Source organism: Podarcis melisellensis, assembly GCF_964234715.1.
Source record: "Podarcis melisellensis genome assembly, chromosome: 2".
Lineage (NCBI taxonomy): Eukaryota > Metazoa > Chordata > Lepidosauria > Squamata > Lacertidae > Podarcis > Podarcis melisellensis.
Window position 1 is genome coordinate 52,472,317 of NC_138529.1, and position 15,935 is coordinate 52,488,251.

Here is a 15,935-nt window from a genome sequence, read left to right on the forward strand (position 1 = left end):
AAATCCAAAGTAATGAAATTGCTGGTGATGCTTGGAATATACTTGTGTTCTCTTGCCTAATAACGTTGGTGTGCCTTTAGGGATCTTTGAGGGAACACACACACTGTCTCTTACAGGAGCAAGGCCAAGAGGCCAAACTATACATGAAGCTGTCTTATATAGAGGCAGACCATCGGTCCATGTAGACCACTAATATCTACTTTGGCTGGGAGCTCTTCAACATCTCAGCCGGGGGGAAGTTCCTGCTTCTACATGCTACCTGACACTTTTTATCTGGATATGCCTGGGTCCTTCTGCATGTAGAGCAGACTCTCCACCAATAAAGGGGAGAGAGGACTGCTCTGAATTACTTGAATGTAATGCTTCTTACCTGGGCAGTGGTTCTGCTTTTATCGTTATGGGGGGAACTCAGCATCACGCTATTGCAAACATTCCATCAGTGCAAGCGTTTCAGCTTGCCAGGCAGAATCACCTCCTCACCTCCTCTCTCTGCATACTGTTCTGGTGGTTCTCCTAACCCTCCCTTTCCCCCTGGTTCAATTTCAGAGGTATGCAGGGCATTCAGAGGTGTGCAGGACTTCTGCTGATGGAACTCATTATACGAATTCCACCCTGTAGGTGGAGGGAAGGGATGAGAGCCAGCCCTACCATTAGGCAACCACTTGAGGTAGCAGGTGCTGGCTGATGGTCAGGAATTACAAAAGTATTGGAGCAGAGCACTGTGTGTGTCATTCTGCCCTACTGCCCTCAGATGCACTGGAGCCAGTGCTGAAGTAAGAGTAGATTGCCAACCCAAGTGGCTTCTGTATGTGGAATTGGGAAGGCATCATCTTGCCCCTTTGCTTCAGGCAGCAAAAAGTCTTGAGCCTGCCCCTTAAACCTGTATCCTCCAACATTGTTCTTGGATGCCAGGGTGGACTTCTCCCCTATACACATTAAACCCAGACTACTGGAACAGATAACTGGAGCTTGCGAAGCAAGTGTGTGCATTGATTCTTGGACAGCTTCACCCTTCATTGAATCTTTGTTATGAAAATAAGGTTGCTGAGTGCTCTTCCTACCCACGTCTCTCCCCTATCGCCATACTAATAGATGATTTTTGAGGTTGTCTTTTCCCACTATTTGGTAGTGGAGCAGCCTTCTCCCATGGGACTGCTGTGTTCTTCCCTTAAGTACCTTGTGAACATCATTTCTTTTGAGTCATGCTTCTGGATTAGTAATGAAGAGCTTAATGTATCCACTGTAGAAGATGTCTCCAGGATTAATGTATCTGATAACCTAAATGAGTAAGAGGTGAGCTTGTAGGGAACTAGTGGATATTATGTCGTGTTGATTCACAAGATTTATAAATCAGGCTTTGGATTATGATTCCCACTGACCCTTGTTTTACTATCACCCTTTCTGTCTGTGCCTCAATCCTTAGGTTCATGATTACCTCCGCAGCAAGCTGTGCTCCCTCTACGAGAACGATTGCATTTTTGATAAATTTGAATGTGTGTGGAATGGGTCTGACAGGTAAGGAACCTCCTTTTACTTTGGCTATCCCACCCTTAGTTGCCTCTTGGTTTACACTGTTTGATCTTGCATTTCTTCTGCTTCATGAGCAGTGACAGAGTGTGTGTTTATTGGGCTGAGGGGGAAAGTGTGTGCCAGTCGTGAGCCTCAGAAACAGGGCTGGCTCACAGAGGGCATCATGAGAAGGACACGTGCCCTTTGATCCAAACCCCCTGAGGATGAAGCTGGGGTCAAATAACACATGCCATCCTTCTCAGGCTGCCCTCCCTGAGCTGCTTTGCAAGGCTTGGATCTGATTAGATCCCAGCCTTGCAAAAGCACCATAGGGCTGGCTAAGAGAGGGTGATCTCAGCAACACTCCTCTTAAAAATTGCCTGGGACAATCGCCCTGGCAACCTACCTCCACCCCCAATGCTATGCCCCTGTAGATATCATTGTGAAGCTGAATGAAACTTGACATCTGCTCATCAGCCAGGGGGCAGGCAGGGACAATACTTATTGTTACTCGCCACTCTCCAATCTCTCTTAAGCTGCGGCACTCAACCAGGGTTGTTTTTCCATTGGAACATCAAGGCACAGAGAGTCTGCAGTGTCTTAGAAATGTAGTTTATTTACACCTTGGTTTATGGAGACAGAAAGATCACAGCATTTGCATCTTAGGAGGGGCTTGTCCTTTCCAGCAGCACATAATTGGATTCAGAGGATTCTAAGTACCATCCCCGTCTCTCTGAGACAGCCGACACGTCTGCTTCCCCTAGTGGAGTTCTGCTCACTGCTAGGGCTGGGCAATTCCACGTTTACAACATTGCGATGTATCAACAGGCAAAGATCACAACCTGGCGATACACCACAATGTTGAAAGGGAGGGGAAAGCTACATTGGCCTTGGGCCCACCAGGGGGGAAACACCACTGCTCCCACTGAGGAAGCCAAGGAGGTTGCGCCTCACATGGCCGGGGCCAATGCAGTTTGTTCCTCCTACCACCACCGGGGGGGGGGAGGGAGTCCCTCTGCCGCTGACACCCAAGGGGGCAAGCAGGCTACCTCTTTTTCCTGGAAAGAAAAGGTAGCACCCTCACTCCCCATGCAAAGGCAGCTGAGGCAGCCCTGCAAATGGAGCATTCTCTCTGCTTTAGAAATGGAACGGAGATGAGTTGTGGTGTTTTTCTAGCTGTGCTTTGACAAATATTGCTAACTAAATTGTCATCTTATTTGTAAACACCATGCTTATATAGTTTCAAATATTGCTTATCAGAAAGATGTTTCATGTTCCCAATTTGGTGATTGAGGTGCCTTCCAAAATCTGTCACTTCATCTGCAGTGTAAAATTAAACATGACATTTGCTGGTTGTCATTGTAGTACATTTGTCCATTTTCATTTGCAGACAGCCAAATGGGTTTGCAGTTGTTACTTAGGGCAAGGATGGGAAATTACAGCTCCCATCATCCCTTGCTATTGGCAATGCTGGTTGGTACTGATGGGATTTGGAGTCCAACTGCATTTGGAGGGTCACAGATCTCCTATCTCTTATTTGGGGGTCTGAGGACAGGGATTTTGCTCTGGGTTCTTAAGTCATACCTGGATCTCATGAAGGCTGAAGTGTGCTCAGAGCATTCCTTCTCTGTGCACAGGATATTAGCAGAAGAGAAAAATTGCATAGCCTTGTGGAAGTAGTGGTCACTCTGATCCAGACACCTGAAAGCATGACAAAAGATGTCAGCAGATAACCTCCAAATATTGGACTCAAACTCCCATCACCTCAGCCAGCATGTCCAACGATGGGAGATGGTGGGAATTGAAAGTCAATAACATTGATAGAAAACCAGATTAAGGGATCCCATTGTAGCCCATATTTGTATCTTTCTGATTTGAGATGGTACATACAGCAAGTGCAGATTTGGCTGATTACCGTATTTTTTGCTCCATAAGACACACTTTTTTCCTCCTAAAAAGTGGGGAAATGTCTGTGCGTCTTATGGAACGAATGCACTGTGTGGCAGAGGGATCAATCGGCTACCACTGCAGTCACGAGCTGAGGATGCCTCCACAACCGGAGCCATGGCTCCTGTCCGTCACTCGCTGTGAAGCCAGCAGAGCAAGAACCGCCGCGCGGCTATCGCTCTTGTTCTGCTGGCTTCTCAGAGAAGCGGGATGAGGGACGGAAGAGGCTCTGTGTAAGGGCTCCCTTCCGTTCCTCCTCCCGCTTTGCTGAGAAGCCAGCAGAGCAAGAGTGAGAGCTGCGCAGCGCTCCTCTTGCTCTGTTGGCTTCACAGTGAAGCAAGAGGAGGGATGGACAGGATCAAGCAAATCGAGAGCTGCTTACACGGCTTCTGTCCCGCTTTGCGCAGCTCTCACTTTGCTTGCCCCTCCCGGTGTCTCCTCCTCCTCTTTTACAGAGAGGTGGGAGCACTATTTCTGGGTTAGTAGAGTCTGTAACCTGAAGCGTATGTAACCCGAGATACCACTGTATTGGGTATGTCACCTGATTTTATTTCTGTTCTCACCCCATTCTCTTTGCTTGCTCCTCAGTGTCATCATGACCGGCTCCTACAACAATTTCTTCAGAATGTTTGATCGCAACACCAAGCGTGATGTGACCCTGGAGGCCTCAAGGGAAAACAGCAAACCCCGTGCCATCCTGAAACCCCGCAAAGTTTGTGTGGGGGGCAAACGGAGAAAAGATGAAATTAGTGTGGACAGTCTGGACTTTAGCAAGAAGATCCTGCATACAGCTTGGCATCCTTCAGAAAATATCATAGCAGTGGCAGCAACAAATAACCTGTATATATTTCAGGACAAGGTTAACTAGGAAGGGGTGGGGGAAATGTCCCTTAGGAATCTTACGTACTGGGTACTAACTAGCAAACACAAGTTTTAAAATGTTTCTTCCGTTTAATTTTCCCCCTTCTCCTCCTTATTTGTTTTGTTATTCCTCTGCAGACATTAGTTATGTAGAGGCAAGCACTCAGATTCCAGTGTCTATTGCTTTCCCCCAAACCTTAAGAAATTGGGTTGGCAAAGCCCATTAGGAACATTTGACTTCCAGGTATTGAGACCTACAAAGTGACACCATTAATTCAACAGCAAGCTTGAATTATTTGCGCTTTATTTTTCCCCAGTACTCAGTAGCAGCTTTTAGTTTCTTTAAAAATATTGTTCTAGACATCTGCCAATTTATACAGAAGTTAAGACTATAGTAATATATTTACAAAAAAAGAAAAAAATGCAAGCAAGGCCATAAAATACAATGATGTATTACTGTATCTAAAGATTAAGTTATCCAATTTCAGTTTTGGAGATCTTTGGGTTTTACAGCCATCCCCATCCCCAAACAGGAATTCAGTTTCCTTTGCTGGTTCATCTCCCCCCCACCCAATTGTTCTTCCCCCTTTTTAAAAATGGCATTTACCTTTTATCAACTCAGGGCCTTTCCAGATTATCATTTATTGTGCATATTTGTCACACAATAAATGTTTTGCTGTAACACTGTTGTTATGAGAGGTACAAATGTATTTTTGCCCAAGCTAGCTAATGCATTGCAAAACCACAAGATTTTTGCTTTGGGTGAAATGCCATTTCTGCTCCCCCCCCCCCAGCCCTGTTCTTTCCAGCTAGAGGACTTGTTGCATTTTTACGTGCCATTTTATGTTGCACAGGTGTCACAACCTCCTATTGGCTGGTATCTGACATCTGTGGTGACTACCATGACTATGCCATTAATTTAATTTTTCCTAGGGTACAATCCAGCATAATCTAAATATTTTTTTAAGCACCATTGATCTCAATGGGACAGATACAAGCACATGTTTTGACCGCAAAAGTGCTTGTGTTCTCATGTTTGGCTGCATCTGAGTGTTTGAGATGCTGAATCTCCCCCCTCTATACCATTCAAGCCAGTGACCTCATACAAAATTGTATTTGTTCTTTGTCAATGGCAAAGAGCGGCAAGTCCTAAGCTCTTGCTACCAACGCATTACACATGACAGCAGTGTCTCAGCCCACAGCCTTTGTGACATTCCATCATTCTGCCCCCACCACCTTTAAATTTAGTTTCAATCAGTCCATAGTTCTCATTCCGTGCTAGAACACAAATCCACCCTCTTAATTTTTCCCCCAGCTGAAAAATATGTGAATTGCCCAGGCCCAGCCCACAGAAGCGTCGCTGTCCCACTTGCAATAAGTCCACTTTGTCTTTCCATCATTGCATGCGGACATGATGCTAGTGCTACTTTAAGGATCACTAAGCCCTATTTTTGTTTTCTGGAAAGGCCTTCAGACAGAAGAAAAGCAAAGCCAAGACAGGGAAAACACAGGTACACAGTACAGACATTTCGACTCATCATTCATGAAGAACCATGTGTGCTATTGAGGGCTCTTACCTTTTTTCATCACACCCCACAGATGTCCTCATAGGGATTTGGCTGGGTTGATCCTGTGGTGCCTTTTGCTGGTATACAAAATACCTTACAAAACAAAACAAAAAAGAAACCCAATGCTTCCAATATGCAACTTTTTTGCATACCAAAACAAATCTGAGCTTTCTTCTGCAATTCCTGTGAGTTTATTTTATTTTTAAATTTTTATCTTTGCTTTGGCTGAGAGAACTTAAAAAAAGTTCTCTTTCAATCTCTTGCATGACATAAATATGTATTTGTGTGTGGGAGGGAGGGTTCCTCCCTCTCCTTTTTTATTTTTAGTAGTGTGTGTTTAAATATTGTTTATTTATTTATTTATTCCAGTAGACATTGGTTCTTTTTTTCTCCTCCTTTTAAAAGAACGAACCCTTGAGTTGCTAATTTATGGAATTTAAATGAAACAAACAAACACAGAAAAATAGCCACCCAACCAACATGTATTGCTATCCTCGCCTGGCTGCTTTCTAAGAGAGGTTGTCCATGGCTCCGCAATATGAAGATTAGCTCTTCGTTTTTGCATGGTAAACTATCCTATTCCACTACAAGGATCTAATCTAGGTCTTGCCTTTCTTGAACAATTGATTGGTTTGGGAGGGTGGTTTTTTTTAAAAAAACAAACTACCATAATAATAAAAACAAGTAAATAAAATTATGATCAGAGAACAGACCCTACAAGAAATAAAACCTGTGCTTTCTCTGACAAGGTGGATATCTGAAGATCAATGTGCTTCTTGTTTCCTCTGATTGTGAAAAGTTGGGCAGCAGCTCCAACCTTTTGTGATTGTTGCCGTGAAGCATACAAGAATTTCTAAACACCCTCTCGGGTAAAGGATTCTTAAAAGCCCAGCCTTTTCCTGTGCCCAGCTGACCACCTCTTACACCTTACGAGCAAGACTTTGCCTGCAGCTTTCTCAAGAGACATCAAAATACTACAAGGCTGCACAGAAGCCAGGGAAGGGGGACACTGATTTGATAGTCCTGGGAGCAAGAGGAAGTTCAGATATTTGGAATCAAGCTTTTTCATTGTTATTAAACTACTTAACTCCCTGCCTGCTCTTCATGAGACTGCTCAGGTCAGGGGCAAATTAGATGTTTTGCCTTGTTTAAAGGAATGACTACAGAAAAAAAAAGTATGCTGGCTTATAAATTTATTACAAGTAATGGCTTTCAGGAGTAACCTCTTTTTTAAAAAACAAACACAAAACGATAAAAAAAATAGCAGGGGTAAATGAGTCATTTTTCTTAATAAAAAAAGGTTTTGTTTCTTCCTGTAAAGAAAGGCTGCACTCTGGTATCAGAAGTAAAATTGTCTCCAAGATGTTCGAGTTGCTAATTTCCAAATTTGAGTGAGGATCCCAACCCTATGCCGTTGGCACTAAGGTCACCCAATGGCAGACTCAAAGGGCTCGTTCACGCAAAGAACATTGTCTAGAATTTGGATTCTAGACTAAATCTCTTGCTTCACTTTGGTCTCATGTGTGTTCCATGAGCAGAGAATAAAGGTGACAGCTTTTAAAGGAAAGGTTTCTTTGTTGGGTTAATCAAAGGTTATTCTAGCGCAGCATTCAGCAACTAACAGATGCCCCCGAGGAGACTCACAAAAAGGAAGGACAATGAAAATGGTATCCATCCCCTGTCTGTCACCAGCCTTAGTTGTTCAGAAATATACCACCTCAGTACAGCGAGGCTAGATGCTCACATAAATGCTTACGGTTATGATCCAGCAATGTCTTTGGATGTATGTCCCAGGGTTTCAGATCTCCCTTCTCTTGCTGCATCATAAAACACAACGGAAACACTCCTAAGAGTTTCAGTAATAGCTTATCAAACAGTGTGCAGTGCTCTTGTCAGAATACTTACGGGAGCTGGAAAGCCCATTGCATGGAAAGAGCTCACAGTACCATCCTATGGTTTGCATCCTTCAAGTGTATCCTTGACGGTACTCGCTGCTAGCCAGGCTTTTGCACAGTGACCCACACCAAGTACTTCTGTGTTCAGGTTGTCTCCCATCATCTGTTTCCTGTCAAGGGACCCCACAGAGCATAGCACACATAAGCAGTCAGTGACTAGGAAGACTCCAAGGATACACAACCATAGGCTGGAAAGGAATGGTTTCCATACGACTGTGGGCATCATAATGCCAAAGAATGTGAAGTTCCTTTCACACTCCTTTCTCCTTATTGTCATTCCATGACAATGCCCTGCTTTACAACCCAACTCCTTCCCATGTGCCAGCTACACCAGAGTTTACTTGACATTTATTAAGAAAGTTCTTGTCAGACTAGAAGACAAATTTAGTCTGGCATAGCTTTCTCAGTAGGTGGGACACTTCTAGCTGAGTAGATCACACATGTCAAAAGGTGCCCCCCCTTTCCTCTCAGGGCCAACACATGCCTCACAGTGCTTCGGATTGTTTCTGAGCCATCTCTGCTGCCACTGCATCACCCCACATTCTGCTAAAGGTCTTTCTTTAATAATCAATAGGGCTGTGTGGCAATACTGATGGCCACAGAGCTGGTTAGGGTGAGCCCTTGAATTTGGTCCACCAGTGAGTGAGTTTTCAGTGGAACAGGAAGCAGGAAGGAAGAGACTTGGGTGGGAGGAGCCAATGCTTGGAGAACACACTGAAAGAGTTCACCGTTCAGAAACCTGAAGGAATAACTGGTGAATCAAAGGGCCTGGTGTGTAGCCCATGGATCTGAGAGGGGCATAAGTGCATAACGCCTCTGCCCCCGGCGCGCTTAAAGCTGCAAGCATAGTATCCAGCTGCATACCTACCCATCCAATATTTACGTAATAGGCTATTTTTTGTTTGCAGTTTCCAATTGCATTTGTCATATTACTGAATGGACAAGCTGATTTGTTGTATGAGACAGACCAAACAGCTATAACACTTTTTGAACTTTCAGAAGGGAATCAACCATTTCTGTGGAGGAGATTTATCTGGAGATTTTTCCAAGGGTTTATAATATAGTGACTGGGTCATGTGCTCCAACGGTATGTTGGCATCAAGCTCTGCTTCGAGGTGATCTGTTCAAAAGAGCCTGGTGGCTTGGCTAGAGAGGCAAAGGGCAAAAAAAAAAAAAAAAGAGAAGAGAAGAGAGAGATTTCTCATTCTGTCTGTCCTAGTGATGCTCACTTCCTCACTTTTGAAAAATGTAAGCTTTATGACAAGAAACTCTGGCTCACCACCATGGGCTTGAATGGATTTCAGAATCCAAAAATAAATAAATGATAGCAGCATTAAGGAGCTAGTTTGCTAATTTCTTGGATGCTTGCCTTATTTTAGAAGAGCTACAGAGATATTTGAGAGGTGTATTATTAAGGAAGGACACCCCATTGCTCTTACGGCTGTCTTAAGATAATGCAGTGCATGAGAGATGTGGCATGATTCATTGTCGAAGGCAGCCTGCTGGAGTACCATAAAGTGTGCCCAAGCCATGACAGCTCACAATCAATATTGTGTTCACTGATGCAGGAAGCAACATGATCACATCCTAGATACTACCCCCACAGCCCAGCCTCAGCACTAAATATCTCCAATAACAAGGCTATGTGAAGTGACAAGGGCTATTATTTTTAACCCACAGTCTAAACCTCTCTGAAAAGCCGAGCTGCCAAAAAATCTTCCATTTGAGTTTTATCAGGGGCAGCCTCCTCAGCCCCTTCATAATCCCGCATCAGGAGTCAAGTGCTTGCCTAACGCAGCCAGGATTGGCAGATCTATTTAGTTGGGTTGCCATACAACACGTTGGTTGATGAGAGAGGTGAAATGTGGGGTTTCTTTTATGGTGTTTGTAATCATCTTCTAAAAGATGGAACTTTGATTTCAATGTATCAGGGAAAATGTACTCTAATAAATGAAACCTTCTCCCAGCATGGGTTTATTATTTTGGTCTTGGTGTCTGCATTCTGAACAAAGGTCATCTATCACAGAAACTAACCTAGTCATGAAAGACAATCAGCCCAGATTACTCCACACAAAATCAAAGCTAATCAAGTCTACAACACAAGGGATGGCCATTAAAAAACCTGTGAAATCTATATGCATTTGCTTTATATCATTCATACCATTTTACAAGGGATTAAAAGGTCCTGTTGATATAAAGAAAAATGCTGAAACTGACACATTCAAAATCCTTTTTTACAAATATTGGTATCTCCTGCTTATCATAATAGAGGGCTCCTCCACACCTCTGCTTGTCCCATGCCTTAAAAGCACAGGAACAAGCTCTGCTCCGCTTCTGTGCTTTACAGGCACGAGTCTGAGAAATTTTGCCCTTGCCCCATCTCTTTTCCTGGGAAAACCTGCACTTTAGCAATAAATCAGAGCAAACAGGAGAAAACCCAATTGAAGTTTGCTCCAGTTCAGCAGTAAAGATTGGGTTTCCTCAGGGGGAACTGGCTGGGCAAGGGCAAACCTGGATGAGCCCTTACTGTGGACTTTCGTGGACAATATGATCACAATACAAAATAATTTCTGAAGTGGAGTTTATAATAAAGCTAGAAAAGTATAATCCTGATAGTACAGATAGAATTGTAGAGTTGGAAGGGGTCCTGAGGGTCATCTAGTCCAACCCTCTGCAATTCAGGGTTCAAATTGGTCCCCCATCTCATTTGAAATCATACTGGACTCCGCTTAGCTTTGTAACTGTGCTAGCAGTTTTGTTGTCGCACCACAAGAGCTGAACATAATCCATGGAGTGCGTTCCTTCAAAATAGAATCACCAAAGTACCACCTAGTCACTGATCAACGTCTAATGTTCATTTCTCCTTTTGTAATTGATATAGGACACAACCATCATAATATACAGGATTGGCTTAAGCTTCTCAGGGGCTCTGGGTAGGCTGCCCCCAGTGACTGCCCACCCGCTGGTGCCTACTGTTGCTTGGCCTACCTCCTTATGCATGCTCATAGGAAGGCTTGTGCAATGGCAGCAGTCTAATTGTATCTCCAAGGTCTAAGCCTTTCATTATTTTATAGTAGTAAGCATTAAAAAGTTAATGAAGGAATCCAAATTTGCTATGGAAACTGATGACACAGCCCTTCAGTTTCCAATTCTCAAGCAAGGAACAAAATGTGCAAGCATAATAACACATTCCACGCTGGACACTAAAGACTATGAAGCCTATTTAACATGGACACCCATTTTTGGGGAGCTTTGATGCCGGGCGTGTGGAGCCTTTTTCAGCTGCATTCTTCCTTCCCGCCGGGGAACCTTTTAGGTGGATGGGGCCAAGATTTTGCCAATGTGCTGCCCTTGCTTCCTCACCCCTTCTTGATAACCGAGAGCGACCTTGGCATTGGAAAGCCAATTCAGCATCACCACCTTGGCCTGCTGACTGCTATTGCCTCTGGAAAGTCCAGAGGGCCCTGGAGAACTGTAGTTCTGCCTCCCTTGTTCTGTGCCCAAAGCATGACTGTGGATGCCTCCCCTCCTGCCACAGCCACCCAACAAACAGGATGATTAAAATGGCAAAGGACCCCTGCATGCAGATGCTACAGAAGCAAATACATTCAAATGTAAAACATGCATTGTGTAAAATGCTCGTTTCATGTTTCATATAGCAGCCTGACTGGCTTCTCCTCCCTATCAGTGTGCTGGCTCCTTCACAAGGAAAAAAATAATCAAAGATCATACCCAGCTGGAGCAGGATCATAATGAAGTAACCCCCCCCCACACACACACACTCCCCGTTGCAGACTTAATTGTTTAAGAGAGAAAGTGAAATGCACATCTAATGGATAAGCATAATGAACTCAGAAATTCCAGTGCCTATGTGGTCCTCACTGCAATACCTTTCAGCTGCCTGTTTCGATGCAGTTTTCACAAGAAAGATGCTTAACTGGAATCACACAGGGGGAAATGTCACTTTAATGAAACTAATTCCAATTTGTAAATAAAATTAAGACAAAGGGTTGGTTTTACTCAGAGTAGACCCATTGCAATGAATGAACATGGCTAAGTTAGGTCCCTTAAATTCAACAGGTCTTCTCTGAGTAAAGCTTAATTTAATACCATCAAAATTCTTCTTTGGGGAGGGAGTGGAAGTAGAATTCCCACTTTCAGGTCAGGTTGGAAATAGAAATGGGCAACCCTATGGCAACGATTCCTATTTGGGTGGGGGGAATATGATACTTTATTCTTTTTAACTTCTGTCTTTGACACTATGCTACGTTTTCCACTTCTGTAATGAACAACCCCCTTTCCAAACTACACAACATAATTTTTTGGAGTCAAAGAGGAATTTGCTTCACAACATGGAAGGAAAAGGGTACAGGCAACCACAATTTGCCACCTCACACAAGAGTGCAGAGATCATAGCAAATATTTGAGGAGACATTAAAGAGTGCAGAGGAGGAAATCATCTGCCTTCCTTACAACAGATGCAGAACAAAGACTAAACTGAAAGCCTGAAAAGGTTGCAATAAAGTAATACAGGCTTCTTTTCATTCAGAGAATGGCAACAAGTAAGATTTGCAGCAAAATGTTGCACACCTTAACAGGGACGCTCCTGTTCAAGGTGACAGCCACCCACGCTTTCCCTCCAGAATATACCATTACAATCTTCCGCCCTGTTTCCCAGTTTCCTTTTTTAGCTGATGCTCAACACTCAGTGGTAACTAAGTAAGGGTTGTCCCCTGAGTTTGTTTTTTGACCTCTTTTTGTACTTCTGCAAACCTTGGGGTCCCCTCCAGCATGCTGACTCCTCTGGATTGTTTCTCCATGTTTGGGCTCCATTTCTGTCTGCACTCACCACTTCACAGCTTCACTCACCCCTTCTTCCCTGGTGGGGATTGGGGAGCTATTTTGTGTTTTGCTTTAGGTGCCAAAATGTCTGGGGCCAGCTCATGCAAATGAAGGGGAACTGCACAAGATGGGCTGGGCAGTACTAACTGGACACCATGAAATGCTTAAGGTTTATCCATAAAGCAACTTCACAAGGGCATAAGTTATATATAACAATAATAATCCTTCAACATTCTTCACCTTCCTTGTGTGCATACTCAAGCGTCATTTTGGCCTGTTTTATGAGCCGGCCCAAGACATTCTGGCACCCCACTCAGCAATGAAGCTCACTGGGTGACCTTGGGCTATTCACTGCCTCTCAGCCTAACTTAACTCACAGGGGCTCTGGTGGCGATTAAGGGAGGAGTGGAAAACCATCTGCATCACCTTGAGCTCCTTGGAACATGGCTCAATTGGTAGAGCGTGAGACTCTAAATCTCAGGGTTGTGGGTTTGAGCCCCACCTTGGGCAAAAGATTCCTGCATTGCACGGGATTGGACTAGATGACCCTGGTGGTCCTGTCCAACTCTACAATTCTGTTATTATATGAAATGCATTAAATAAATAAAATATTGTATACCACCCTGTGTATATATGTTTCATGGTAGTATATAAAAATGTAAAAAAAATTAAAATATTATTTTATTTAAATATTATCACAGAACATGGCTGAGCAGTCAGGATAGGCAAGTATGTTACAACTAAAATCTAGCCCTATACAACACATGGATTAGAAATTATAACATTTTAGCATTATATTAAAAAAAACACAAGCTAAAGGAAACTAGCAGGAACATCCAGTGATAACTTGACAGCCCTCTCATAATGACATAAAAAGATGGTCCACCTAGTCCAGTATTCTGTTCTCACAGTGGCTGACCAGATGCAAGCAGAATTGGAACACAAGAGCATTTTCATTTTTGCCAAGGCAAAGGTCAAGATTATTGCAGCAAGTTTGCATGCCCTTAATGAAGAAACCTCCAAGTGGAGATTATAGTTTTTTTTAAGCATCATGTCTTGGGTACATAAGGGAAAGCAATGATAAATTGTACTGCCAAATTAATATCCATTTGCTATTTGCACAAGAAAGGGAGTAGTTGGGTGCACTGTCGTGAGTTGGATTGATTTGCCAAAGCTGTGCAAAAGCTGTTTGAGTCCAAGGCACTGCAATAAACCCCGAAAAGGCTGTGCCTTCCCTGCCCCAGGTCATCCAATATCAGATTCCCCAAGGCAGAGGTAGGTAAGGTCTGAGAAATGTTTGCTAAAAAGGGTAGTGATAGGTACAAATTGCAGTGATATAAATAACTTGAGCAGCGATTAAACTATTCAGCTAATATCTGACACTGCTCTGTGGCAGCAATAAGGAGCCCCTGGGGCAGCATTCTGCCCCGTCACTTATTAGCCAATTAATTGTGATTATTCATTTTATTCTCCTATGCCAGTCCTCTTATTTAACACACCTTGCTAACAGAGTAACTCACTGTTGTTGCATCAGCATTGTTTAACATTTATAAAGTGCTGCCACGTTGTACAACATTTTCTTTGGTGGTAGAAATAACTACAGTGGTACCTTGGTTCTCGAACTTAATCCGTTCCGGGAGTCCGTTTGACTACTGGAATGGTTTTAAAACCAAGGCACGGCTTCTAATTGGCTGCAGGAGCTTCCTGCACTCAATCAGAAGCTGCTTCGGAAAAACGTTCGGCTTCCGAAAAACGTACAAAAACTGGAACATCCATTTCCGGGTTTGCGGCATTTGGGATCCGATTGTGACATTAACATATGAGAGTTCCGGAGGTGAAATAGTTAAACAGCTTACCCAATCAGAACCCAGGGGGTGGAGTCAGAGAGTCTATAAAACCAACTCTGGGAGGGGCGAAGGGGGGAGTACGTTGGGAGTTGGATGGTTGGCTGGAGTGGGAGTGAATTGGGAAAGAGTCTGTGGGTAGGTTGAGTTAGTGTGGCAAAATAAGTCTGGGGACCCTGTATGATTGCCACACCGATTTGTCTGTGTCCCATTAAACTTTAATTAGTTTAATGTAAATGCCCAGTGCACTTCCTTCTTTAAAAGTCTCACCACGGCAGAGGATTTCGCGCAGCAGCTAAGAAGGGCAGGAGAGGCAGCATCTTCCCAAAAGGAGTCCTGGAGCATGCGGTTTGTAAATCAAAAATAAGGTTTATTTACAAAACACCAAAAAACAATCCTGGCGACGAACCACACATCTCAGCAAAACACACACCCAAAAAGGGAGAAGGGGAAGAACAAACAAACAGGGGGACTATTTATACAGACTCATGTTCCTGGAAGCCTAATGACCTCCAGCTGCTCAGTGATTAGAGCGTTTCTGCTACTCTTTTAACCCTTTGATAGCAACACCCCCTCTCGCTCGTAACACTGAGCTGTACCAACCTTAATACAAATTTAAACCTGAACAGAAACATTTATGAGATTGCGGACTCAAAGCTTTTGTAAAACCGTCTGCGAGATTTTCTTGGCTTGGACAATACTTTAGTTCAATTAAACCTTGTTTTACACTTTGGCATACATTTTGATAACGGATATCCAAGTGTTTTGTGTGCGCCTTGAATTGACCTGATTTAGCTAGTTTAATACAAGGTTGATTGTCTTCCCACACTCTGATAGGTAGGGAACATTCTCCAAACAATTCTTGTACCAGTTGCTTATAAAATTCCAGTTCTCTACATATATCTGATAACGCATTGAACTCAGATTCAGTTGAACTTAAAGCTATAAGTGATTGTTTTCTTGATCTCCAACCAATTAGTGCATTTCCAAATTTTATCGCCATTCCTGACACTGATTTTCTATCTGGTCCAGCATCTGCCCAATTGCTGTCGGCCCAACATTCAAGTTGTGTGCTGCCCTCTGCTGATAGTTTTAAGCGAAAGCTTTTGGTAGTTTGGAGATACCTTAAAACTCTTTTTACTCCTTGCCAAGCATGCATTGATGGTTTTTCAGCTTGTCTACACAGCATGTTGACAGCATATGTTATATCGGGCCGAGTCCACTGTGCAATGTGGAGTAGACTGCCTATCGCTGACTGGTAAACCCCGGGATTACAGAACTCTGCCTTTTGCTCAGTTTGAGCATCCTTTGTGTAACTTAACTCCATTGGGGTTTTAACACCAGCACAGTTGTTCATTTTAAACCTTTCCAGCAACTGCTGGATTTTAGCTTCTTGGCTAAGCCAATAG

At 43.5% G+C, this 15,935-nt stretch overlaps 1 protein-coding gene across 5 annotated transcripts in view; it reads left to right on the forward strand.

The window, feature by feature from the left end:
* Positions 1-9,807, forward strand: part of PPP2R2B (protein phosphatase 2 regulatory subunit Bbeta) — a 252,239-nt gene extending 242,432 nt beyond the window's left edge. For all 5 annotated transcript variants that reach the window (XM_081900121.1, XM_081900122.1, XM_081900124.1 and 2 more), the window contains 2 exons: positions 1,424-1,515; positions 4,045-9,807. In XM_081900121.1, the coding sequence (XP_081756247.1) occupies positions 1,424-1,515; positions 4,045-4,324 (372 nt within the window). In that variant the 3' untranslated portion in view covers positions 4,325-9,807. The remainder of the gene's footprint in view (positions 1-1,423; positions 1,516-4,044) is intronic.
* Positions 9,808-15,935: the final 6,128 nt, after the last annotated feature.